The sequence below is a fragment of the Dermacentor albipictus genome, chromosome 2 (assembly GCF_038994185.2).
Source record: "Dermacentor albipictus isolate Rhodes 1998 colony chromosome 2, USDA_Dalb.pri_finalv2, whole genome shotgun sequence".
Classification (NCBI taxonomy): Eukaryota; Metazoa; Arthropoda; class Arachnida; order Ixodida; family Ixodidae; genus Dermacentor; species Dermacentor albipictus.
The window spans coordinates 143,348,680-143,375,157 of NC_091822.1; the positions used below are offsets into that span (position 1 = coordinate 143,348,680).

At 48.5% G+C, this 26,478-nt stretch overlaps 1 protein-coding gene across 2 annotated transcripts in view; it reads right to left on the reverse strand.

Moving 5' to 3' along the window:
* Positions 1–3,444: 3,444 nt before the first annotated feature.
* The window catches only part of Syx1A (Syntaxin 1A), a 56,467-nt gene continuing 33,433 nt past the window's right edge, over positions 3,445–26,478 (reverse strand). For both annotated transcript variants that reach the window (XM_065435484.1, XM_065435486.1), the window contains one exon: positions 3,445–20,128. In XM_065435484.1, the coding sequence (XP_065291556.1) occupies positions 20,045–20,128 (84 nt within the window). In that variant the 3' untranslated portion in view covers positions 3,445–20,044. The remainder of the gene's footprint in view (positions 20,129–26,478) is intronic.

Sequence of the window (26,478 nt, forward strand, 5' to 3'; positions counted from 1 at the left end):
TAGCGACGACGGCGCCCTCCAACCGAACAAAAGCCAGCGCCACGTGGTTCTCGCCTGATTCGAGCGTCCCCATTAGCCATTATTCGTGTATAGTTTTTTTTTTTCATCTTCCGTACCGTTCACCTATTGCCCGTTTGCAACATTCAACTTCATTTGTTTATTGACTTATCGTTCGTCATATTTCGCATCGTGAAACATTTCATTCATCGCTCTCTGCGTGACGATTCCTTAATTCATTTCGTTTTACAATGTTTTCCTGAACCCGTCGCGCGCGTCACAGTGCAAATACGGATGTGCTGCCGCACACGTCAGCATAGTTGAGGACCGTGAAGAGGGTTCTAATCTCTTTGGAACTGTGCTTCATATACTTCTTTTCTTTTACGAGTTTTGACAAAAGGGCTATCTCGTTCTTGGGTGCTCGAACGGGCCTCAACTGCGATTAATTTGATCGGAAGGGAAACCTAGCACATACAGAACTTCGTGCGCATCGATCGAGTGCGCGGACGCTATGTTCGCCTGCGCAACGGTGGACAAGTGACGCAAGAGACTGCTGAGAAGAACAAGTGACACGCGAGGACAACATGCACGCTCGTGTGCGTGGGTCTCCCGCAAAGGCGTCTCCGTTTAACCTCCGTTTAACAAGCGCACGAAATAAACGAGATGTGAAGAATCGCTGCTTCCACTTTTTTTTTCCGCGCGTTTCCATACCGCACGGACGGAAGCGTGACTTTGGCGCGTTTCCATACCGCACGGACGGAAGCGTGACTTTGGCGAAATATGTCGACGCGTAAAGAGTATACACAAAGATCAAATAAATGCATACGCACGTGCACACCTGACAGCGTGCTCATTCTCGATACGTTGAGCAGCGGGAGCAAAACGATTTCAAGTACTGTCTCTTGCAGGACGGGGGAAGTGTCTACGTGAAACTTGACAGGAACCGCGAGTGTGATCGTTTCAACGTTTCTCTCGACAATCCTAGCGCGAGTGGCAAAACTGAAACCCCGGTAGAGCGGCCAGGCACCACGGCAACCGAATCAACTCCCCGTTTATCTGCAGGCTCGAGTCTTTTATATCGTTTTATTTCTTGAATCCACCAACGTTCAACATGCGACGGCGCGCACGCACACACGCGTGCATGCAGCGTGTGTGCGTGGAAGAACGGAAATCGAGGGGCTCGATTTAGTGAAAGATAAAGCCAACAGACAATGAAAGCATCGGGGAAATTGGCTGTGATTGAACAGCAGAAAATAATGAAGGGGAAATGAAAGTGGGCGTACATATAACCTGTCGCCGGCGGGAGTGGAGCCCACAACCTTCGCATTACGCACGCGTTGCGCTACCAATAGTGCAACAGCGACGGCTACCAATCCGTCCGCTATACTTGGGTATTTGTTTTACTAGATCTAGCTCTAGGAGTGTTAGCCAGCGCCACTCGGAGCCAAGGTGGGCTGATGTGGAACACCCCCTCCACCCTTTTTTTGTTTGCCCTATGGCGTCACGTAGCACGTGATCTTAGGAGAGCGGGCACGTAGCGTGTCATGGATGGATAGATGGATGCAAAACTTTAATGACGTAGCGTGTCATTTTTTTTTTTCGTGCGACCACGTAAACTTACCTGCTTTAGCTTATCCCTGTGTCGAGCTCCCTCCTCCTCAACCACGTTGAGTAGGAGGAAACGGCGTCGTTAAGCGCTGCTCAAGGCCACAACGCTTGACCGTATGTATGTATGTATGTATGTATGTATGTATGTATGTATGTATGTATGTATGTATGTATGTATGTATGTATGTATGTATGTATGTATGTGTGTGTGTATGTATGTGTGTGTGTATGTATGTGTGTATGTATGTATGTGTGTGTGTATGTATGTATGTATGTATGTATGTATGTATGTATGTATGTATGTATGTATGTATGTATGTATGTATGTATGTATGTATGTATGTATGTATGTATGTATGTATGTATGTATGTATGTATGTATGTATGTATGTATGTTATGAGCGTCCCCTTTCAACGGGGCGGTGGGTTGCGCCACCGACAACGCAACACGGCGCCATCTAGCGTGAAAGTCGTGTTTTTTTTTTTCGAGGAAAGTCTTTTTTTTTTTCAAGGTTTTTATTTCTGTGGTGAAAGCAATCAAGAAAAAGCAATTTTATAATCTCGTCTGCCTTAGTTTTTTAAAGGAATTTCATACAAATATTGTGAAACGCCTTGTGTGACGCATATCGTGTCCGGGGTCCTCGCCCCAAACGCGACCTGCACACACACATTCACATTCCGACATTGAGCGCGACTCAAATCAGTAGAATGGACACTTGGTACACTCCTCGCTTACCTTGGGGAGACGGGTCTCTCGGGTGCCTACTCGGAAGTGCCAGGGCTACCATACCGTCGAACCCCGATGACGGCAGCCAAGAGTGGAGAGGAACTTATAAATAGAAACACATTTGAATAGCAGCTTACGCTACTATACCGCGTGTCCCAGCTAACGTTAGCCAAGCTGTTCAACGAAAGAAAAAGTTGAAAAGGACGATGCAAAATAAAACCTACAGTGTTCCGCTGGTGAGTGAGTGAGTGAGTGAGTGAGTGAGTGAGTGAGTGAGTGAGTGAGTGAGTGAGTGAGTGAGTGAGTGAGTGAGTGAGTGAGTGAGTGAGTGAGTGAGTGAGTGAGTGAGTGTGAGTGAGTGTGAGTGAGTGTGAGTGAGTGTGAGTGAGTGTGAGTGTGAGTGAGTGTGAGTGAGTGTGTGTGAGTGTGTGTGAGTGAGTGTGAGTGAGTGTGTGTGTGTGAGTGAGTGTGTGTGTGTGAGTGAGTGAGTGAGTGTGAGTGAGTGAGTGAGTGAGTGAGTGAGTGAGTGAGTGAGTGAGTGAGTGAGTGAGTGAGTGAGTGAGTGAGTGAGTGAGTGAGTGAGTGAGTGAACGTTATTCGGTCCACTTGAGGTCCTGCACCCGCTTTTTGATCGTATCTTGCACCCCGCTTTTTAGGTCGCTTTTTTTTCGTTAGACTGCTTGGCTAACGTCAACTGAATGTATGGCTGAATAAATAACTTTCTTGAGGTCCGTCGTTGCGAGCGATTAGTGCGCAGCGGGCCGCTGGGACACCTGATAATATACGCGCCGCGATTGCTGGCTTTACCGCTGTCACTGCTTAAAACTTCGAGTGAAACGTTGGGGACAATTTCGCTCCAGCAGCAGTTCTTGCTGTACAGACCTGCCCCAGGCCATGACGGCATAGAGATAGCTGCCTATCGTTACCTGCTGCGAACCTGCTGTTTCTGGTAGGCGCGCAGGATCCCATTGTTCAGTAGCTTTTTATCGTCGTGCACAGGAAGCCAAAGATTATTGCGGCCACGAATTTTATTATGCGCATGCGCCTGTGCGCTAGCGACATCATAGTTTGCGTACGAAGCTTGTCTGAAAGTGAACCAAAGCCGACAGGGCTCGAGAGAAGAGGGCAGAACAGTCGTTTATTTCATATCGCATCTTATGTACACAAAGGAAAGAATCGAAACAGAACGAGCCAAAAGAAACAAAGTGCATAGAAGTGTCAAGCCTTGTGTTGTTTCTTTTTTGTTTTATTGTGTTTTCCTTTCTTGCCAACCCCATTGTTCGAAGGAAGACAAGCGCGATGATTCAGCTTATACACCGGATTTGCAAAGAAAAAAAAATTTTTTACTTTCTAAACAATATTAGCACACCCCAGCCGTTACAACGTCTTGTGGGCAATGATCTGCACAACCAGCTATGCAATGTCTAGCGTAGCTCCATATAGGCACACTCTCCAGTAACGAATTCAGAAGTGAAGGGAACGAAAAAAAAAAAAACTTTCACATTTTATTTCCCCACGTCCGCGTAACATTGGTGTTTGTATTGAGAGGTTGAGTGGCACTTTCGTGATCTTTCACCTCGGCATACATCCGCATATCAGAGAGCGCAGACCGCGAGCAAATACTGGGCGCCTGCGCAGGCCAGCGTATCGTGACTGCAGCATATCGCTCGCACAGAACGAATTACGCGTGTACGTAAAATCGTGTCACCTTTGCCATCGCAGGCCTTTCCTTTCCTTTCCTCTTTTTTTTTTTGAAGCAATGCCAAAGTCGCTTCGTCGCAGGGCACGGAGGTGCAATATATTAGGATCTGTGCGGTGTCATTACCCTTTGCTTATCGGTAACGGAATCGATATCGGTGGCAGGAAAAAAAATGGAGCAGGACAGTTGAACTTCGCTTTTGACATGCTTTTTCGTTATCAAACGAAATCAGTCCTATTTAAGGAATCGAAACGAATCTCGCCAGTAACTGCTTTTTCTCACCCTTCGTTTGCATGTCTCGCGATCGTTTGTATTTTTTTTCTCCTTCCATTTCTTGTCTTTTTTTGTTTTTTGTTCAGCGCTCTCGCATCAATCCGATTGTTTTTAGCGACCAAGCAGCGTACCGCAGTAAGGCCGCAAACCACGGGCAGTAACCCGAAAAATCCTCTATGTATGCGAGCCACGTTTCATCCAGAATGGACTCCAGGCCTGAACTCATCCAAAATGAACTCCAGGCCTGGACGCACACGGGAGCAGCGCGTCACCCATTCTGTGCAAGCGATATGCTCGACAGCGTCGCGGCTTGTCATATCGCCAGAGCTCGGTCCGAAGGAATGATTGTTCAACGACTGTTCAAACGAAGCGGGGCTTCGCTCGGCGGCCAAAAACCTTAGTTTCGCCACGAGTTCGCGTTGTGTTCGCCGCCCGGAAAAAGAACGCGCTCATACCTTAGCAGCTTTTCCGGTTCGCTCCGCTATACGCTGTTCGCCACGGTATATGGAGACGACTTGCCTAGTCGGTACACGGTGACACAATAACTGCGCTGCACCTGTCATGTGAACACGACGACCAAGACTCCAAAGAGAATGCCACAAAGCGAAGAGGACAGACAAGCTAAATCATGCGGAGCCATGGCCTGAATTTCATGGCTTCGGGCGGGCCACATTTTACGCGGTATACAGTCTGTTGATTGAGGACTTATATACACACGGTTCGAAAGCGCATGCGCGAGCAATATTACTAGACAGTGCCTTACGCAATTTACTGCACAAAATAAAAAAAAAACGTTAACCGCGCATGTCATAGCGTTTTTCTCACAGAAGAGAGATAAGCGTCCACTCTTCGCAGCTGCTGAAGGCGCAAACAGAGATGCTCGTCAGCTTAATTTAAGGAAGATGGTTAATTTGTGTTTAACCATCTAATGTACAGATCCAAAAGAAAAAAAAATAGGAAACGACAACAAGATAGACGTTCGTCACAACAGGTCTTTCCGGATCGAAAAGCATCCGGGAAACGCTTTTTTTCTTGTGTGTGTGTTTGTGTGTCCATGACTGGTCAGCGAAATGCGCGCTCACTTTTCACCGTTTCACGTGGCACAGTTTCAAGGAAAGCAGCATACTGTCGAGCAGTACAGTCGCGAACAAAGTAAATACGAACGTGCAAACTTCGTACGCAATTGAGTATAACGAAAAAGCAACAATCTCGTTTTAAAAAAAGTTGCGCATAAGGGTAGAATTCGTTACGCCAAAAGCTTTAATCGAAGAGACCAATCCAAATTATTTCCGCCGGATGATGTGCTGGTCGAATCATTTCGCTCGGGTTTCATCGGTCCACGATAGAAAGTTGTAGAAAAAAAGAACGGGGCAGTGTCTTCTTGCACGGAAGACGATCCTCGGTCTGGAAGCGAATCCTCGGCCAAAGTCACTGACGTGAACGTCGTCCCCCCGAAGGACGATCGCATCTCCGTGAAACCAACGACACGCGCGTCAAGTTTTCACGTGCAACTGTCAGTTTGAAAGTAAGATAGCGAAAACAAAAGAACAAGAATGAAAATGCCGCGACCAATGGCGTGTACAGCTCAAGGAAGAAAAAAGAGTGAAATAAACTGACTGTTAGCGCAGAGTGCAACGAGGCGATAAAACTGCCCGCGCGTTATTATATAACTACGTTGTATAGCTACCATATACCACCACCATCAGCATCGCCACCATCACTCTGAGAGAAAGACGGGGGGAAGCAAAGCGAACAGAATCACAGTCAGTATAGCAGAGTATAACCCGCGATGGCTCCAAAACGGCTGCACACAGATATCACTAGTTGACCTGGCCACACCCGATATACGCGCACACAGGGATCGGTTAGGCCTAAGACCGAATGCCGTTATACGTACAACTCTCGCGGCATCTTCACCCTAATATAGACAACGTGGAAAGCTCGACTCGTGAAAAAGAGAAAAAAAAAAGAAACTGGAAAAGCGAGCCCAGCTATATATGACTCAAGCTTTACAGACGATCATTATGAGAGAAGCGTTATGACACACCTTTCGGCCAGGGTCTCTTCCCCATGGTATATTATACTACAGCCCCTGTGAAAGTTGTCGACTCAATGCCCAGAGCTCTGCTAGCGCTCTTTTTTTTTATCTCATTCCTTCTTGTCACACGCACTTGCAGTTATTGTCGGCAATACCTATCTATTCCAACAGGTATTATTACTGTCTCTTGTATGTACAACCCGAAAGATGTCTATATACGACGAAGCGCAAAGAGAAAGCAAGTTAATAGAAGGGGGGCAACGAGGGGGCTTGGCATCGCGCCACGTTGTGCGGAAGGGGACGCTGCCCATCACCGCTACCACAACTGACGTCATAAGCGCGCTACGTGAATCCGAAACTATAGAAGGAATCAGCCCTGTGATTAAACTGCGTAGGCTGTGTTATGGGAATGACACCGATCGACGGTGGCCCGTGCAGTGCTATAAACGCGATATCTCTTTATTTATCTGCGCACTGCAGGTCGCGTCAGCCAATCAGGAGCTGGAGAAATGCTTGTCCCATGGTCCGCCGCTAATCCTTTCGTTCACGGAAGGATTAACGGAAGGATTCGTGGCAGTGCACAGTGGCCCAGCCCTTCCTTCTCTCGGACATGCAACAAGTTATCCTTCCCGATTGGCTGACGATACCCGTAGCATCCGCTGACGAAGTAGATGAGACGCGGTACCACTGAAAGGCCTGCTACACAACTCGGGTCCAGGCACGTATGAAGACGCATACTATCATTTTGCCGATGTCTGCCAAACGTGTCATGTGAACAACTTTTGCTTGAGAAGAACACCTAGAATGTAATGGTTAACATTGCCTGCACACCGATCAGGCTGCTACGTCCGTATATGAAACGCACTGTATACACAAATTAGCTTAAAATAATGTTTAGCGTTCATCGTCAGGCACGACTTAATGAAATGAGGCTCAACGCTCAAATCTGAACTCGCGATCCAAATTTGTAAAAAAAAAAAGGAAAACTAAAGCATATGCAGGTATAGGTCTTGCGCCTAGACGAACCCAGAAGCGAGCTTTGTTGGCTGAATAAGGCAGCTGGAAACCGTGCTCATTGTCTCTGTCTGCGGAAAAGATCGACGATCACATGCGCCTGTAGTATGTCTACCGAATTGCGACGCGATGCCCCCGCGCCTCCTCGTCCCACTTCCGTTCTAGACTCGTCTACAACTGCTCTTCGCATTTACGACACGCAGATGGTTCTAGCAGCACTTTCAAAACAAAACTGAAACGGGGCGAAAGCACGGGGTAAGAAGTCAACTCGACAGGCGAGACGTCGCTCTCAAGGACAGCTCTTCTTGAAAGGTTTCAAAGAGAACACCGAGAAGACGGATGGGGCGGGGAAAAGGAAAAGAGGCGTGACGTTTCCGGCTCGCATCACCGTTCACTCTCACTCTTTTTCTCTACGAGACACGCACGACACACTACTGTTTCGTGTCCTCACAAAGTGACGTAGAAAAGGAGTTCGTTGCTCTATGCACGGCCCATTCGTGACGGTCGTCGAATGAACCTGGTTGTAAGCGCGGTAAACACTGGTTTAGAGTCACTTTTTTTTCTTCCGTGGTTGGATGCATTTACAGTAGCACTTTTATAGAGTCACATCGACAAACAAAGAAAAAAAAGGAATTTCAAATATACTCTACAAGAGCGTCACGTAGGAAAGTACCAGAGAGGATTCATACATGCTGTGGAAACCTCTGCAGGAGTTTATCAACAAACGAAAAACAAAGGAGAAAGGAAGATGACAATCCGCCACCCGCATTTATAATAAGCTCTTATGCCATAGGGTTGTTCGTCAGAGAATTTTTTCAGCTAACCTAGATACTGGACACATTATCAGCGAAAGCGGCGGACAAAAGAACACTTGCGAGCTACAGGCTGTGTGAATTCGGCGCCTCTACGTCAGCACGCCGATGCAGAACTTATTGATACAGATGTACTTCTACGAGTAAGGCTGAGATGTGACTGCAACAAAACGAGGCGTCTCTAGCACGTGTTAACCTTAAAGCAAAACTGAAGTAAGCATGCAAGAGAACAACTTTCTGAATTGTTCCCAACCAGAACGAAACGATGTACAGGTATTACAGTTTCAGTTCCGTGTTGCGACGTAGACAAGACGCAGGCGGTTAGCAGATAGTGTGCTGCTTTATTGACATTTCTCTCCTGCAGAGGTTGCTTGTTGCCACAGAACGCACGCAAATGGCATTCACGAACAGACATCCTGTGTGAACGCGTGGAAAGGGCGACGACTTCACGCACGCTAATACAGCCGCTCATACACGCGGTTATACCGACCGATCTAATATTATTTAACAAGCATGTGGTAACGAGAGCAGAACCAGACAATGAATTGCACTTTTTAGTATATTTTCCCCCTTCCACACTCGGCTCTCTTTCTCCGCAAGTCTGCTACTCGAGCGACATCCCTTGCCGACGAACGCTCCACCGCAGTATGATGCGTGGCCTCAGAGATCGGCGCGATCTTAGAGGCCACGCATGACGGACGCCGGTGACGGAACGACTGCCTGCATTTTCGTAGCGACGCTGACAGCAAGACGCACGGGGCGAATAAATAAAGAAGAGAGAAGAAATACTTAAGCGAAGGCTTACAATGTTTTTTTAGCAGTAGCAGCGAGCTACGGACGTGACAACACGTGACACAGAAATTCGCTAATTTATCTGCAAGTCGCAGCAACAGGGTGTTTGTTACCCACCCACGTCATGTACGGTCTCCGTCACGTCACGTGCTCGCTTGTGTTCGGACCTGACGTCACGCCCTGTTCCTCCACAGGGCACAGGCGTGGATGAGAGGCGCAGCGTATAGAGGCACATGCGTATTCGGAAAGTTCGTCTCGGTGGAGAGCACAACACGCGCACTTCTGCAATGTGACTTGACAAACACTGAACGTTTTAAGACAGGAAACTACAAAGTCAGTACACGAAATGAATGCGGCCACATCTAGAGATTGCCGTCAACGCGTCAGGAAGCTGCAAAACACGGTAAGTGTGCGGCTGGATTTCTAGACAATCTGTAATTTGCGGGCCAAATGTGCATGGAACTCTTTTCAGGGGCGCAGTAATTCTGACGGCTCACTGCGATGAAGGCTGCGCACACGGTATTTCTCCGCGGCTATCTCGGGTTCAGCGACGCAGAAAATGCAGGCCAGTCGCCTTTGAATCGGCATCACTGGGACCACACAGACGGTGACAGAACAGCGGAGGGAAACACCTATCAAACGCCAAATTACACCTGGCGATAGAGCTCGAAAAGTCCTGAACATCAGACTAAACACAGCGGATGCATCCAGGAAAACAGCCGGAATGTACCAATTGTGTGTTGAATGCATTATCACCGTTCGATATTCAAGCCCACTGCGTGAGCATTTGCGGTACCGGTGTCGCTTTGTAGGATTGCCCTGGTAGTAACAATGAACGCGGCAGCATCGTTTGATTGAGTAAATCCGCTTTCACAAGGCTACTGAGAAACGGCGCGAGGAGGGGGGGGGAGGGTGCATGTGGGGAAAGAGCGAGGGAGAGGACCAACAAACCGTTGACCCGAAAGCCAGCCGATGGTCAGCCTGCAAATTCTAACACAAAAACCATGGTGGCATAGCTGTACCCCATTAGTATGCGTCAGTAGTTTCCTGCGCTCTGCCTAAGGAATATCTTTTTTCTGCTCTGGCCTTCACATTGCAAGCAATCGTCATGAAAGTGTCTGCAAGTACGCCCCCATAACGATAACGTTGAAGTTTTATGTTGCTCTCGAGACGTACCCGAACGCAAAGGAGCAGTATGAAAACGACAGGTTTGCTGCCATATTGCAATCAAGCGCGTTTCTATTACTCAGTGTTTCCTCACCTGAACAGATGATAAACGTATACCACGTCTTGTCTATTATCACTATTAGATGTATTTCGTCCCTTCATTCTCGCTGTCTTTCTTTTTTTCAACTTTTTTTTTTACTTCAAAGCAACTTTTGACCGTTTCTCGCCGACGTGGTTAACTGCATACCTTTGTTTCTATAAAAATTAAAGTAAAAGATAATCAATGATCTTTTGAATGCCTAGCTATTTATCTGCTGTAAGCATCCCAGAACGCAACTGTACACTACAACAAACACACCACCATAGATGTTTAGACAGAGCGAATCTTAGTGTCGCAGATCTGGTGCTTTCCCGGTGCTCATGCTTCACCACGGTTCCACAGCAGGTTTCTCGCAGACCAGCAACGACAGGGAATTAGCGGGCCAACGGTCTGTCCTCTCCAAGCTCATTCCTTGGGCGAGGAAATAGGAACGAGGCAAAGTGAGGGTGTGGGGTGTGGGGGGAAGGTGGAGGAGTAGGAGGAGACGATCGCGGGGCTGTAGCCCCCCCCCCCCCCCCCCACCTAGAGCAGTCGAACAGCTCAACGCTGGCGTGGTGGGCGAAACGCGTATTACGCCACGTCGAGTACCATAATTATATATTATTTATATTCAATATATATAGACTCGCGTCAAAGACAGATAAAGAGAGATATACATACATATCATATATTTACAAGAACGGGCACCCTATGTACAAGAAGGAAACAACACGGCTCTGTCGCGTACAAGAGACGAGCACACTGAGGTGAATCGAGAAGATCAAAAAGGAGCAAAGGAAACGCGCACATCCACTCTGCCGACATCACTCCGCCGTTCTGGTTGTGCACACACCGATGAGCGCGGGCTCTGAGAAGAAAAAGACGCCACCGTCGCGTCGACTCGGTCGTTCCTTCCGAAAGGAAGCAAAAGACCAAAACGACCGGGCGTGTCATACAGCGCACGCCCACTGACAACGATGCGGAAGAGAATACGGCGTGGCGAACGACGCCAACGAAAAAAAAAAAAAACCTACAGGCACCAAGCCGGGCGCGTCGGATCGCTGAGGAATTATTGGGTCGTCAAGCAACAATGGGCTGGAGGGTAGGGGGAGGCTCATTGGGTAATAGGTAAATTACGCGAGTTTAATGAGGGTTCGGGTGTGTGGGTGGGGGTGGGGGAAGGGCTGTTCGCGTCGTTATTACTGTCGTCATCGGTATGTTGAACACATCACGTACGCCGTCGAATGTGTATGGCTTGTCGCCTTTCCTCCTATCACGATAAACGCCACAGAATGAATGACGTCGAAACAAAGAGTGAGAAGTAAATATACGCGACAGAATGGAATCACTCATTAACATCTGAAAGTGAAGAGAGAGATAGATAGAGAGAAACGAAAGAAACGGTGCCGCATGAAAGACGTTGATCTATTTGAAACTCTGTCACTCCAGTTTTATTATTATTATTGTTATTATAATTATTATTTGTGGCTCCGCAGAATGTTTTTAAGCTATAGCGGCTCGTGCAGTCAGATGAGACTTTCGGACTACATGGCACGACGCTGTTCCTCCTACGTCGCGACCTGCATTTTTTTTTTCTTTTCGAAAGCCCAAGATGGAGTCACGAGTGGAGCCGGAGATGTCACAGCGTGCACAACCTTCAACGTAAGGGCTCTGCTTACTCGACAGATCTCCACGGAGCGACAAGATGTCGACGACAGGGCAAACCACAAGCGACGATCACGAGCACGGAACTTACACTCTCTGCGCATCATTCAGCGCCCGCCGAAGGTTGCCGTTTCTATTTCACGGAGCCCGATCAACGCCCACTCCGCAGTCACGGCAAATGACAGCTGGAACACGGCGTTCAATGCGTCCATCCCCCGCTGCTCGACACTTTGTCTCTCGAAAGCTCGTACGATCAATGGTGGCCAGCATATCGGAAGAATACGATGCGCAACAACACCTCGGTGTCAAAGACGCGAGTCTCGACCCTATCGGTTTTGCACACGCAATCGACGGTACGCGCCACACTGATCGTGACGGGAGTTGCGTGAGGTAGCAAAAGAACCGATTTCGTTATATTACCAAGCGCGCCCGGTATACGTATGGGCCCCGTAGCTACAGCGATAAACGCAGTCGTGTAGAAAAGGGGAACCGGATCCGACGCCGTATCGCGACTCGATTATGTCGGCAATCACAATGTCGTAAGTTCGGCTAAACGAATAAACAATTTTTTTTTTTCGCGACGAAACTGTACCTGCGTTACCGGACCTCTGCGATGCACGGCTTTCATCGGCAATTAAAAAAAAAAAGAAAATAAATATGGCTGAAGACAGGAGCATCGTTTTCTTTTTTTTTAAAATCCAAAACATAAACCTGACATCTGCGACAAACTAAGCCAGCGCGAGCGAATCACGCTTGCGCCACACTCTGCGCCGGAAAGGCCGAACAGCGAGCATAGCGGGGAAGCTCCGAGGTAGGGAGGAAGGAGGGGGCCATATATTGCTTGTGACGCGCCCGCGGCGTGTCGTGTATATCGAAGAGCAGAGCGTTCTCTTTCCTTCCACTACCGGTCACGTGACCGCTCCCACGTGTGTGTGTGTGTGTGTGTATATATATATGTATATTTTTTTCATCGTACATTATGTATAAGGAGAATAAGTACGTGTATATTCTATGTATATATATATATTTATAATATAGTCGGTATAGAGTACAAGAACGACAACCGAAACACGAGGCAGTCCACTTGTGGATGAGAACTTGGCGCCCGGGAATTCAAAACGAAAAAGAAGAAACAGAGAAAAGGAAGAGAAAACAACGCAGCAACAGCAGTAGCGGGCGCGCGGTATACGCTTAGTCATCACATTTAGCACCATGTCGCAAAACGAAACGAAGGCTATGCTGGGGGACCAGAATATATAGCGGCAGCAGGCAATCAATGGCGGGGGAAGAGGGATCAATCGCAGGCGGCCGAACACCAATCAGCCGAACGCAGTGACTCTCGGGCAACGTTTCTTTCTCCTTTTTTTAAAAAAATCACTTCGCTCGCCCGCTACGTGGCCTCCGACATACTCTACCCTCCCTATGGGGCCCGATCTCAGAGGCAATGTTTCTAACAAAAAGCCAGTGGCGGAAAGTATACGACACGGCTGCAACCTCGTATACAGGCTCCACCCAACGTCTAAGCGGTGACGTCTCGCAGAAGCGTGGAATGTGCAACGCCGTACCGTCGCCGAATTCCTTGCCGCGGTGCGCGACCATCGTATTCTCTGCGAGTACTGTTCATTGGTCTACAGTACTGTTGTTATTATTGTTATTCGTTCAATAACTGAAATCACATTCGAAACTGGAGGTGGGCATCTGTGACGTGATAGAGCCGAAGGGCTATATCATGTCATGTACGCGCGTTGCAGAAGTATTGATGTCTGCCAGCGCTTTATCGTTAAACGACACAGCGCAAGTGGAACGCATATGTTGCTCGAGCAGACGCAGCACAGAAACACAGTTCGTTGACGGCGAAATAGTCGATACACTGCCGACGTTTACGGGAAACGCGTTCAGACCCGAAGTGGCCAATTTATGCGCGAGCTCCACTCTTGCATAACTCCTCTAGAAAGAGCGGGGAAAAGAAAAAAAGCGTAAGGAGATGGGACCAGAAATATATCCGAGTCGTGGTACAGCTTCCGCGTCAATAGTTGAGACGCTTGACAACCGACGCAGTACATAGGCGACCACTTTAGTTCTCGCGCAACACGTGACTAGCGATAAACTTCACGACTTTCAACAGGAACGGCTGCGTTCACCACGCGGTGGTAGTGATACTAACAAACTTGTAGGATACGGTTGCACTTGAGCGCGCGCGACGCCAATTGTCCAGCACTCTTAACGAAATGTACCCGTAGTACTAAAATGTCCACGCCTGTCCGAGGTGCAATGCCACACAAGTGCGAATGACGTTTGGGAATTTCGCTCTTATCGGTCACAACAAACTCAATGACGCAGTAAGTGACCTCATTTATGACACCGCCATGTTTGCGTGCCACGTCTTTTTTTTTTTTTTTAAGCTCCCCGCAAGTTAGGTGCGCAACCGTGCAAGGAATCGCAGCGACGTTAGTCGTACGGTGCAAGCAGTTGAAGAAAGAGGAATCCAGCAAAGGAAAGGGAATTGGCGAGGCGAGATTGAAAGCGATGGGCGTGTACGGATGATCTACCTTTTTTTATTGTTATTATTATTTTACTGCGACGTCTATGTCGACGCCGCTGGCAGTATTGGCTTGTTTTTTTGTTGTTTGATGAGACGACGACCTGTCCTCGGCTCCCCGGCGCCCGTCGATCGGTGCGCCGGTCACGGGGTCGAAGGCGGTCGGCGACCGCTCGCGTGTTTCAAGGGCACCGGGGTCGGGGGTCGAAGTGAACGCGCGGTTGGTGGGGGTGGTGGACCAAAAAAAAAATGAAATAAGCGACGACGCAGCGCGCGATCCACTGGATGCGCGGAATCCCAGATGGCAGCACTCTCCGCACGGACGTGTATCACAACGGCGGCTGATAAACGCACCAGTAAAGCGCGCATTTTGTTGATCAGTAACGATAAGATAACGATAACAGAAGTTAAACGTAAGACATGTCTAAAGTATGGTGCGTCAGAGACCAACAGCTCAGACACCCGCCGTGCAGTTCTCACAGCGCCGTAATACAGCGTTCAGCCAGTTCTACGTGGATGACGTGCCTCGCGACCTCGAAGCCTCTGTCAAAAAAAAGTACTGAGGCATGCAGTCTACTGCTGACGTGCGTCTGTCGCTCTGGCGCTTCCCGATTGGGTGGCGCGCGCGAAAGACACTGCGCGCTTTGCAGATCTCGGATGCCACGCGCCAAGAGCCTTCCGCATTAGTTCCTCATACGACGACGTGCCTACGCGATTCTGTTCACAGTACTCCATCCCGTGATGTCTTTGCTTACAAATGAACAAGCAGAAGCTTATCGTTCCCCTTATCTTTTAGATTTTTTTTAGACACACGTTATCTGAGCACAGAAAACGAGAAGTAATCTAAACTGTCATGCTGGCCTCTATACTGATGCCAGTATCAGTGTTCTCAACTAAGTGAACACAAATGGCAAATGAAACTCGATGAAGCACTCATCCCTAAACGTGACTCTGCGTCACAATGTCGCAATACTGAAAAAAAAAATAAACGATTTGAGCGAACACTTTTTAATGGGGAACCGAAAACCTGCTGTTCGTCAAAAAGCCCAGAACAAAAATAAGAAGAGCATTCTTGAGGGCAAGGATCGCGCAACAATGCTGCTACCATACATTGTAAGCTCGACAGGACGCAGTTCTGGTGCCTGCGTTATACACTTTCGATGTTCTTCCAGCCTGCCGAGCTAGCCGGCCGAGCAATTGAGGTGAGGAAAAAAAGTGGGAGAGGACACACGGACCGCGCCAGAACAAGGCACGACGCTATTTGGTGCCAGTGAACTAGCGTGGGAGGATTCGCGCGACGAACAAAAGCATTAACGCACAAGTCTGGTTTGCCGTCTTTGTTAGAGCCACAGAAGAATAGTGCCATCGTATCTAGAAGTGTGCTTTAAGAACCTTAAAAAACGAGGCGAATAAAGAAGGATACACAGATCGAACGACTTGCATTACCTCTCTGTTCGTGACTCATCTGATCAGCACCCAAATCAGCCCGTGCGTCAAGTGTGCCACCTGGAATTCCGAGAGTGTCAGCAGTGCAGCCACTGTCACCTGTAGAACGTGCGCTGCGAACGCGGCTGTACGGTTAGAGGGCGTCGACGACACGAGACACGCAAGGTCCCTTTAGATAGAGACACGCACACATAGAGACACACACGACGTGGCACCTCGGCACCACGTGATTGTTGTCGACAGAGAACGGTCCCCCGTCGTCACAGCCTCTCTTTCGACCGTCCTGTTCGGTGTAGGCAGAATTAGCTGGCAGTCCGCTTTCCGGGTCGTCTTTGTTTCGTGTATGTATGTACAAACTACCCCGCATCACCGCACGGCGTCGCCACGATCGCCAGCGCTAAAGTGCACACACTGGTTCGACGCCATCGCTGAGGATACGACACGATTCTATTAACGGAAGGCATTGAATCCGCCCGCCCCCCCTTCCCCAGGGAACGGCGACGTATGAAGCTGTGCTGTCACCTCCGGGGCTTAGCGGGGAATGACGGGAGAGAAATAGGCACCAGGCGTCGGTGTTAAACGTTCCACCAGTCGCCTCGTTTGAATGTCGCTGAATGTCTGTAACGGCACGCAGATCGAAGTTTGCTGCCAAGCTGCCATGGTCTGGCACGAAAGCGTAGTACACGTCAAAGCACGCGTCGTTGGTCGTTTCGTATTGCTCTTTTTTGTTTCTGTTTTCACGTGCGATGCAACAGTGAAAGTAGCTGGCATTAAGCGGTGTAGGCAACAAGGAAAGTATCTAGCCAGTGGCGAGAATGATGAGAAAAAAGAAAAAGGAAGAAAAAAAGAAGAAATAAAAACAAGTACAACTTAATCCAAGTCAAGCTTAATACACGAGGCAGACGAGATTCTGTTCCATTATTCCCGGAAGAACGAACGTGGCCTCCTATCTCCGTAAGCAGCGTGAGGCTACAGCAGTGAGGCGAATCAGTAACGGTGTTTTGTAACATTTCAGGAGCGTCGCAGGTCTTCCCTCCGTCGCACCTTACAATGCTTTTCCTCTTAACATTGTTGCTCATCATATATAGCGCGTGTCGTATCACCTTCAAACAGCTCGTGGCGGAGGAAAAGAGGCATTTTCAGCGCCAAGCCGTCCGACATCTCGCTATATGATATGTGTCCCGTAAGGACATGTTACGTGACGTTATAACCATACCATCGTCGCAATGTAAGTGGGGCAGGATTGTTATTTCAACGTGATCATCATCATCATCTGTCTGTTTATGTCCACTGCAGGACAAAGGCCTCTCCCATACGATCTCCAATTACCCTTGTCTATAGCGACAGCCGATTCCATCTTATGGCTGCAAATTTCCTCATTTAATCACACCACCCTGCCTCCCTTATGGTGCTTGTAATTACAAAGTCATCACTTTAGGCGTGAAGCCGCATCCCAGTAATATGACCTAATTATGGTTCGGGTCACTTGCCGCCGACCAGCTGGGCGCTTCTGGTAGGACACACAGACGCCACAAGGTCAAACTGGCGATCTATCACTCTTAGCACGCATTGACTGGCTGAGCCAGTGGAGAGGACATGCCCGTCACTCCAACAAGGCGTCTTGCAAGACAACACGCTGCACCGAAGTGAGTACGTCTCCGGTAAATTATGAATCGACAGTGTTCCGGCCTGTTTGTTATCGACTCGCAGTGCGCCAGAAGGAAAACCTTTCGCGGTATTCGTTTGCGTGTAGGTTGTCTTTGTTCTGTCGGGCGCTGTCAAGTGAACGATCGGTCGAGATTGTTGATTCATTGATGTTTTAGGCTTCATTCGCCCGCATATCTTGCTGCCACGAAGATGCACGCCACGTCGGGGCGACAGCACAGCACTCACGCTCTCGCCACCTTTTCCAAATGACGCGGAACTCAGGGCCAGACAGGAAGAAAAAAAGCGAAGAAAGAAAAGAGCACGCTACGCATCTTCTACACTCGAGGAGCACACCGAGAAAGACCCGTTAACCCGATCACACACAACACAGACACACAGTAAGAGACGCGCGCGTTTCGTTCCTTGTTCGTCCCCGGATAAAGGAGAGGGGGAAAAGAGAAAGGGAGAGTGGGGAGGGAGGGAGGGAACACGCTTATTGCCAGCACTTCAGTGGAAAAAAATCACAGCGACCGCCATTCGCGCCGATGTCGACCGAGAGAGCGTTAACAGCGAGAGCGCGGCGGATGTTGCCTCTATACATAGACGCGCGGTGTGTGGGCTTTATACGGGAGTGAAAAAAGTTTTGAATTCACGAACCGGCCGGCGGGGGTCGAGTGTCGATTGAAATGCGCTATAAGCGGCGGTACGACTCAACCGGCGCTGACGCGTGCTGATGAAAGCCAGAAGCTGAACCCTACAAAACTATACAGCGAGTGTACGTTATCGCTTTTTGCAATCTCGACAGATTTCACGCGCCTGCGATCAGCGTTTGCTCATCCCTTTACATGGATATATATGTATGTATATAGTATACCGAGATACGTGAACAACACATAAGAGCGAGATAGAGGGAACATCAACGGAATTCTGCGAATGGCTTGTTACAATGCGTCGGGTTAGATATTTAGAATGAGCACAAACGTGTTGTCGCAGATAGCCACTATATGTTATAGAAGCCAAGACGATGTCTCGTTTTCAAACTACACTTCTGCACATACATATATTTGTATATATATATTTCATTCTTTCCCTCTTCAATAACAGCGTTTCGGTTCAGATGTCAAACATAAACGGGTGCGCAAACAGCATCGGAAGCGGCAAAGAGAACTACAGCGCGATGCTTCATGTAGATTTCAACAGTGCACATCTTTTGCGAGTATAATGCACGGGCTGCAAGGTCTGCGGGCCCATCCGCAGCCTTACACATTCTTTCTTATACACACAGCGGAGAGGTTGGTTCAGCCATCTTGTTTTCTTTTAACTATCTCCCGCCAGATCTAGTAGCGTTTTGGGCGCGCTCGGCCCTGAAAGCGACGATGTTGACGACGAGGGCGCCGACCACAAGTGCACCGTGGCCGCGAAAAAAACATAAAATGAAATTACAAGCGAGAACCAACGGCTTAACAAACACGCAATCTCACTACCCAATCTCCGAGCGTCGTCTGTCTCGCCGGAAGCTTTCTCTCTCTCTCGTTTTGTTTTTATAAACAGCACCTCGCACCAAATATATATATTTATATGTTCCGCGTTTAGCGCTTGCGATCCTTCCGTACTACAGACAAAGCTGCAGGAATATTACGTGCGCGTATCGGCCGGTCTCCGTCAGTAGTATTCTTTTGTTTCCTGCTCGCGAGATGTGGCACACACGCTATATGTATACATACGACAGACACCGAGCCGCTCGCAGGAGCAGACCAAGAAGCAGCGACGAAGTGCTGCGACACAAAGCCACGCGCAAGTCTCCATTACCCCCGTACCTCTAGCTGCAGTCCAGAAGAAACGCCTAGTATAACGTCCAGAAAAGTAAGTAATAGAACAAGGTAATAAAAGAAAAGAAAAGGAAACCCCGAGTTGCTCTCCGTCCGTTCTTCACCGCTACCGCAGTTCCGGTGTGACCGGCCTATAAATGTATACATCGGGCGCGTGCGGCGTGGCGTGCAGCATCTTCCCTTCCTAAATACCTGGGCGCCGCGCCTCGTGGCACGCACAGAGGCACGGTCGTTTTTTAACGTACGCGGCCAGTTTCACACAGCGCGCGCGCGCACACACACACACACAACCACGCGCAGTGCGGCGGGTGGGAGGAGAACGCGCCGAACGAGCGGAGTCAAAACTCGTGGTAGCTACCGCGTGCGGAACGGGGGGACAGCGGCAGCGCTGTGGCGCACCGGAAGAGAGGAACAGCGCGAACTTCGTCGCCGCCGCCCGCAGTCCACGTCCTGTCGTGTGTCCCTGTGCCCTGGCCGTCGCTGGGTGCGGGGAGGGGTGGTGGTGGTGGTGGTGGTTGTTGACGTCCGTGTTGTTGCACGGTGGCGGGTCTCTCCTCCCCCGCCTCCTCTCCGCAAGGCTGCTGGGTCGTCGTCGGTCGGGTGTTGGCCTGTGCCGCGCGGGCACCTCTCTCTGGGCGGACAGTGCGGCGAGAGCGCTGGAGAAGGTGGGGAAGCGGGGCGCGCTGTTCCTGGCGGCAGGCGGGGCCTGTCCTTAGGACAAGCCGAGCCAGCTGCCCAGTGTGGACACCAGGATGATCACCAGGATCACCACACAGATCAGGATCATGATCTTCTTCTGCAGATGGGCAAGAAAAAAGAAAGAGAAAACGCGGCGACGACAGGCATTCAGCAGGACGCTAAGGCTCGCTGAGTGAGCACAGTGATGAGTGTGAACAGTGAATTAATTAATTAATTAAATAATTAATTAATTAATTTACCGACCCACATTCGGCAAGGAGTCACCCATATTTCGTGAACATCTTTTACACTTCTCGCTTACCGCTCTGTAGCTCCGCGCGAAATGTGTCCCATGTTGTTACCGATTAAAGCGAACGTACCATAGCACACGCACTCCGTCCACGGTAAAAGGCTGGATGCCACACAGGAAATACGTTTGAAATACTTTCCGCGATGCTGCCACGCTCTTACCACTTTCACCTCCGCACTAACTTACATACCATCGCTGCAATGTCTCCGCACAAATTTTTTTACCACCGCTTTTATACGCCACGTTGTAACTGTCATAAGAGTCTGGCGTTGAGCACACATCACACACATTGCACGCTTCGCAGCGAGAAAATGGGTACCAGCGCAAGCACCAAATATCGGTTGGGTAACGCCATCAGAATCGAGATGATTCGGGTACTACGCTGAATGTTAACCGTAAGACCGCTATCTTTGAAAGTGGGCTTCTCCGCGCAAAGACTCTTTTTGCTAAGAAGCACGATTTAAAGGGGCACTGCAACTTTTTTTTTTTCCCTTAAGACTAAGCTTGGGAGCGAGTGCGATTCTTTTAAATGAATATACCCACATAAATTCTTTCGGGAAGAACTTAATAACGACTGTACTTTAAAGATAGTAATATTTAATTTCCTCATTCCTCATCAACACAACGTTTCATCTCACCTGAGGTGATGCCGATAGCAAAGCCCTGCGCCATGACGCTCCTTTCGTACTTATAATGCGTAAGCATTCTTTGGCGAGTATTTCAGCCAATCATGCGAAAAGTTTAATGCTTTGAATCTGTACAAAAATGTGTAATTTGCGAAGTTAAGACATCCAATCGTTATTATAGTGAAAATGTATGTGATTGAAAGCTTTATAGGCGATATGGAACAATCGAAAAAAAATAATAAAGTTGATCAGAGAGAATTCTCACAGGGATACATCGGGTTGGTCGGCCAACTGAAGTTTAGGGGTGGGCCCACTTAAATTGGGAATGGGTGAAGTTAACTGTGGGGGTGAGCTAACCTGAAGTATGGGGTTGGGCCAACCGAAATTTGGGGGTGGGCGAACTTGAAATTTGGGCATGTGGGAACTTAAATTTGGGGGTGTGCCAACTTGGAATATGGAGGTGGGCCAACTTGAATTTTGGGGATGGGCCAACGTGAAAGTTGGGGGTGGCCCAATTCAAATTTGGGAGTGGGCCAAGTTAAATGTGGGGGTTGGCCAACTTGAAATCTGGTCATGATCAAACTTACGTTTGGGATTAGGATAACTAGAAATTTGGGGTGGGCCAACCTAAATTTTGGGATAGGCCAACTTTAAATTTGTAGTAGGACCCACTTGAAATTGAGGGGCAGCACAACTTAAATTTGCAGATGGGTCAACTTGAAAGTTGGTTGTGGGCCAAGTAAAAATTTGGCGGTGAGCCAATTGAAATTGGGGGTGGGGGGAGGGGTATGCTTACGCATACTAAGATTAACTCCAGTGGAGTTTCTGCATACTTTTTCTACTTGCCGCAGCGCACTTATAGTAACTCTTCGAAATTGGCGTCTGAAATTGGTGCCAGAGAGCGATAAAGGAGAAGACGGGAAGGGCGGGGCGCGTTAAGAATCGCCGCTTCCCTGCTTGCTAGAATACTGGCTTTTAATAAGTTTTGCTCGGGAAGTAATTCATCAAGAACAATAACCAAATATCTGGTGTCTATGGGCTGTCGCTCTGGACAATGGCTTCATAAAGAAATAATAGAGAGGGCTACGAAATCGGCACGATAGAGAGTAGAGAGAGAGAGAGAGAGAGAGAGAGATTCATTATGTGAGATAGCAGGCTTAGTGGTACATGCTACGGAATAACATTTGGCTCGCATGTTTATGACAGCAATGTTTACGGATCACCGACGATTTCTTACCGTGTTAAATGGTGTTGATATGCCCCTTTAAGGTTTGCTTTTAAAAAAGCTGCATATTGTGGCCTTGCGGAAAGAACGAGACGGCGTGGCGAAGAGTCAGGCAGCCACGTGCCGCTTCTACGACCCGTCGAGACAGACAGTCGTCACAGAAGATGCGTTCTCCTAAGGACTCGGAGGGGTGATCCGGCGATAGCAAACGAATGACACGTCTTCGGTTATCGCGCTTATTCCTCTAAGTTACCCTCATAGACGGACAAGGGTTACGAATAAATATTACCCTAATACGGGGCATTCGACAAGTTCAACAATTACCTTGTTGGGCGAGCTGCCTAGGCTTGAGAACGGTCATAAATCATTACTTCCCATCTTTACTTTGAAAAAAGCTCGCCGAGTTAACTCTCAGGTTGCAGAAACTGAAGATGAGGATGAAGTTATACCAGCGCGAAATGAAGCACGCTCGGAAAAAAACCTATCCGAGCTGCAAGCACTATTTCTACAGCAGGAGATACTACCAGCTCGAAGAAAACGTTGAAGCATTCATCTATATTTCTTGAAGCTGCCTGTTGCCTTCACTCTTTCAGTCACTGCTTTCAGTGACTGAAAGACTGCCCGTCTGCACGCACCTTCGAAACTGTGCAAGCTAGAGAATGGCCCACCAGGCGAGATTTGCTAGTAAACCTGAGATTTTCGTGCGTGCATCTACACCAGCCGACTTTGGAAAACAAATTACTTCGCGCTGCTCGAGTTGCAGTTGCTCTCTCATGCCAGAGTGAAGTCCTATATGCTTGGGCCACAGAACACGTCTGGTAACCCACTATATGAACCGACGTAACGCTGCTAGATAATAAATGTCAGAAATGCATCGAAAATGCTTAACAGGAACTTGGAAAGCATCTCTAGCGCTAGCGAACAAGGACAGAATGGAGACATCACAATGCGCTCCCTTCTGTCCTCTTCTGTCCTTGTTCGCTGGCGCTAAATATGCTTTCCAAGTCAGTTTACCATAACGCCCAACAAATGGCAATGCTTAACAGGAACGTACTACCAATAATCTCCGAATATGCAGGAGAACCGCGGCAACACAATGCAGCGGACTCGTTTTAGCTTAACGATAAGTGGTGGGCTTGACCTAACAAGGTTTGAGAAGCTTGCGCCTTCAACATGCGGTAAGCTACTGCAGATCATTCTTTACCGACCAAAGAATCCAGGACGAAGTTATGAGCGGTAATGGGTTGCATTTACCCTTATGTAAGCATTCACTGTTCTCCTGAGAGTCAAGTCTTCAAGTATGTCGCTGCTAAGTCATGCTATTCTCTAACGAAAGGACTTTTAGAGGCTGCAATAAAAATAAGACTTGCAATGTCGAAATATCCTATCGATGCTCCCCTAGCCTAATGGACGACTCATTTGAAGAATGAGCGTTTCTCCACTGAAATACTCACGGGTCGTCGCCCCAGAATTGAGCTCGCATTACCAGTTATTAGGCGGACTCTTCGATAACCTGGTCAAGAAAGTTTCTGTAACATCCAGGCGTAGTTAAGGCATCAGAAGAAGAGCAACAAGAAGGATTTATGTGCACAAAAGTAGATAGACTAGCACTTGTAGACCTTGGTATGCCCTTATGCCTTCCGAAGGCCGTCGTACAAGACTGTCCACAAAACACATTGCGTTTCCTACAAAGGTTACTAGAGGGAACTCTGTTGCTAGGGCCTACGAGAGATACAAGCATGGTGGTACAGCCAGCATGGAATTAACGTGTAACAATAGGGCAGTACTCATGGATTTGCGCAAACCTGGTCCTTTTCGCTTCAAACGGCTTTGCAACTTTGAATTTTCACCATTTTCAACAAAAAATTCTGCTATAAATGCAGCAATTCGCAACGACTACACATGTGCGCGGAGACCTATATACTGTCTTCTGCGTTTCGAATCTAAACTATGCTTGCGTGGAAATTGAAAGCAGACGAATTCTGAAAAGAGTAACGAAACAAGAAAGTCCGAAGCCATCAACCTCGAAAATGACAGACAATCCATGTACCAAACATAATTTCCAAGGCAACTGAACAATCGCAGCGCCATAGCTCCCTCTAGCAATTTTCGCAGGGAACTCTACGCTAAAATCATAGCCTCCGAGATTGGGTGGCGCCCAATCTCGGAGGCTATGGAACTTGCGGATGCTGACGTTTGGTGAACGCGGAACAACCTAGTTTCTCGCGACGGCGCGTGACCTGTGGCATGGCAGCGCGAGCGGGGGTTCTCGGTTGGCACAGGCCGGAGGGAAGTGTCATTAAAAGCGCGGCCGGTGTAACTCGTCGTCTCGTTCTTTCAGCGAGGTAACAACACTGCACACGTGAAGGCACCTTCAAAACTACGCGAAGGAACGGCAATCCATGGCAGGCGTAAGGATTCAACCAAACGAGAGAAAGCTGAGACATTCGACAGCGCGTCGCACTTCTCCGAATGATTGAAGGTAAGCACTGACATGCAGCCTTACAGCAACGCGCAGTGATAAAGTTTACGGCTTCAAACAAGCGCAGCCCCACTGCTTCGACTTATTCTTTCAGAACAACGTTCCTAGGCGAGTACTTGGGCACTACCACTTAAGAAAAAAAGAAAAAGCGACTGAACGCGTTGTAACGGTTATTTAAGTTTAAATAATTCTCGTCTTCTAAAATACAAGGTACAAGACGTAAACGCGTGCGACATTGATAAGCATCGGCCGAAAAATGGCCCCGAAGTCCGTCACATCGTGCAGAGCATCTCAGTCGTTCTACTGGACTTCCGCGACACGTCGATGGTCTCCAATCACGTGCAAGCGAAAAATGACACAGGCGATAGTCCGCCAACGGGAGCAAACAGAGCAAAAGAACGGGACACAGGACAAGATGACAGAAGTCACTATATTGAAGCGCGTAGACTCATGAGCAAAAGTATACGGACCACAGGGTCGCCGAAAACACGGAATTTCTTCGTAATTAACATGCATCAATAAAAACTGATGGGTGCACTAGGAAATTCGTAATGCCAAGTTTGGAATACATTTTTTACTTTCAACTTGCATTCACAGACAGAGGAGAAAATGAATTTTAACGTGCAATCCCTGGTCCGTATACTTTTGCTCACGGGTGTGCATAGTTTCTGTTTCCAGCTGTGACCACCTTTCACCAGCTAAGAAATGTTAGTGATCGCCCGGCGCCAGACGCGTCTTCCTCTATCGCGTCTTTCTCGAATGTTGTCGCCGGTAGTATAGCAAAAGAATATTTGCCCAATCAGGTTGCGTGCGCGAAGAGTATAGTGGTGCACAGTCGACCGCGACACATGTCGGAAAACGCGAGCGCGTACCGGACGGCCTTTACGCGTCACTTCCAGTCGTCAGCAGGCTTCGTTGAAGGCAGCGCTATAGGCTAAATATGTGTCCCCTTAAAGGAGCGGTCAAGGAAAATACCAGTTCGAGCTAGATTGAAAGATGGTTTCTGTAATAACTCATCATTCGTAACAAAAAGAGGGCTTTTTGCAAGCGAGAAAAACGACGAAAGTGAAAGAAAGTCGGAGTGGCGCCCCCTGTTGTGGACTGTGGTACGTCCATATAGTATGTGACGTCATATACCCGATTCACAGTGAGTGGCTGCTATGTCCCGCTGCCGCGAGCCGCATCGCTCTCTCTATTTACAACCGCCAAGAGGAGGAGGGGGGAGGGGGGCGTGCAACCGTCCTCACCCGCACCAGTCACCGCGGGACTCAATTGAGTGACCGTATCCAGTATCGTGAACCCGAGCAGAGCGGTTCACAGCGAAATAAGGAGTTTTAATACATAACGGCGGCATAGAGGAAGGTCACGTGGAGATCACAACTCCCCAGCTTTGACTGGGGAGCTTCCAATTTAGCAGCAGTGGGACCTTCAGCGGGCAATTCTCTACGCGCAACAAGGGGATATATTCGTACACAGAAAACGGTGATTATATATATATATATATATATATATATATATATATATATTTATACACTTCACATTCTAACAAAACATGCTCCATGTCACATGCTGGATGTCAATAAAAGCAATGTCATTCCCAAAACAATGCCTCGTGGTCGCGGGTGAAATTAGCGCCGTTGTTCACACCTGTTCGACAAGACCATTTCCTTCGAGGGTAAGGCTAGGGAATGTCGACTAACACATCCACTACCTTTTCTCATTGTGTGAAAAGCTTCCGCCACTCCTCCTGTACAGCTATCAAGTGTGCACAAACAGGATTTTCGTGTCACCAAAGAGCGGTTTATACTCCCATTCGAAACACTGA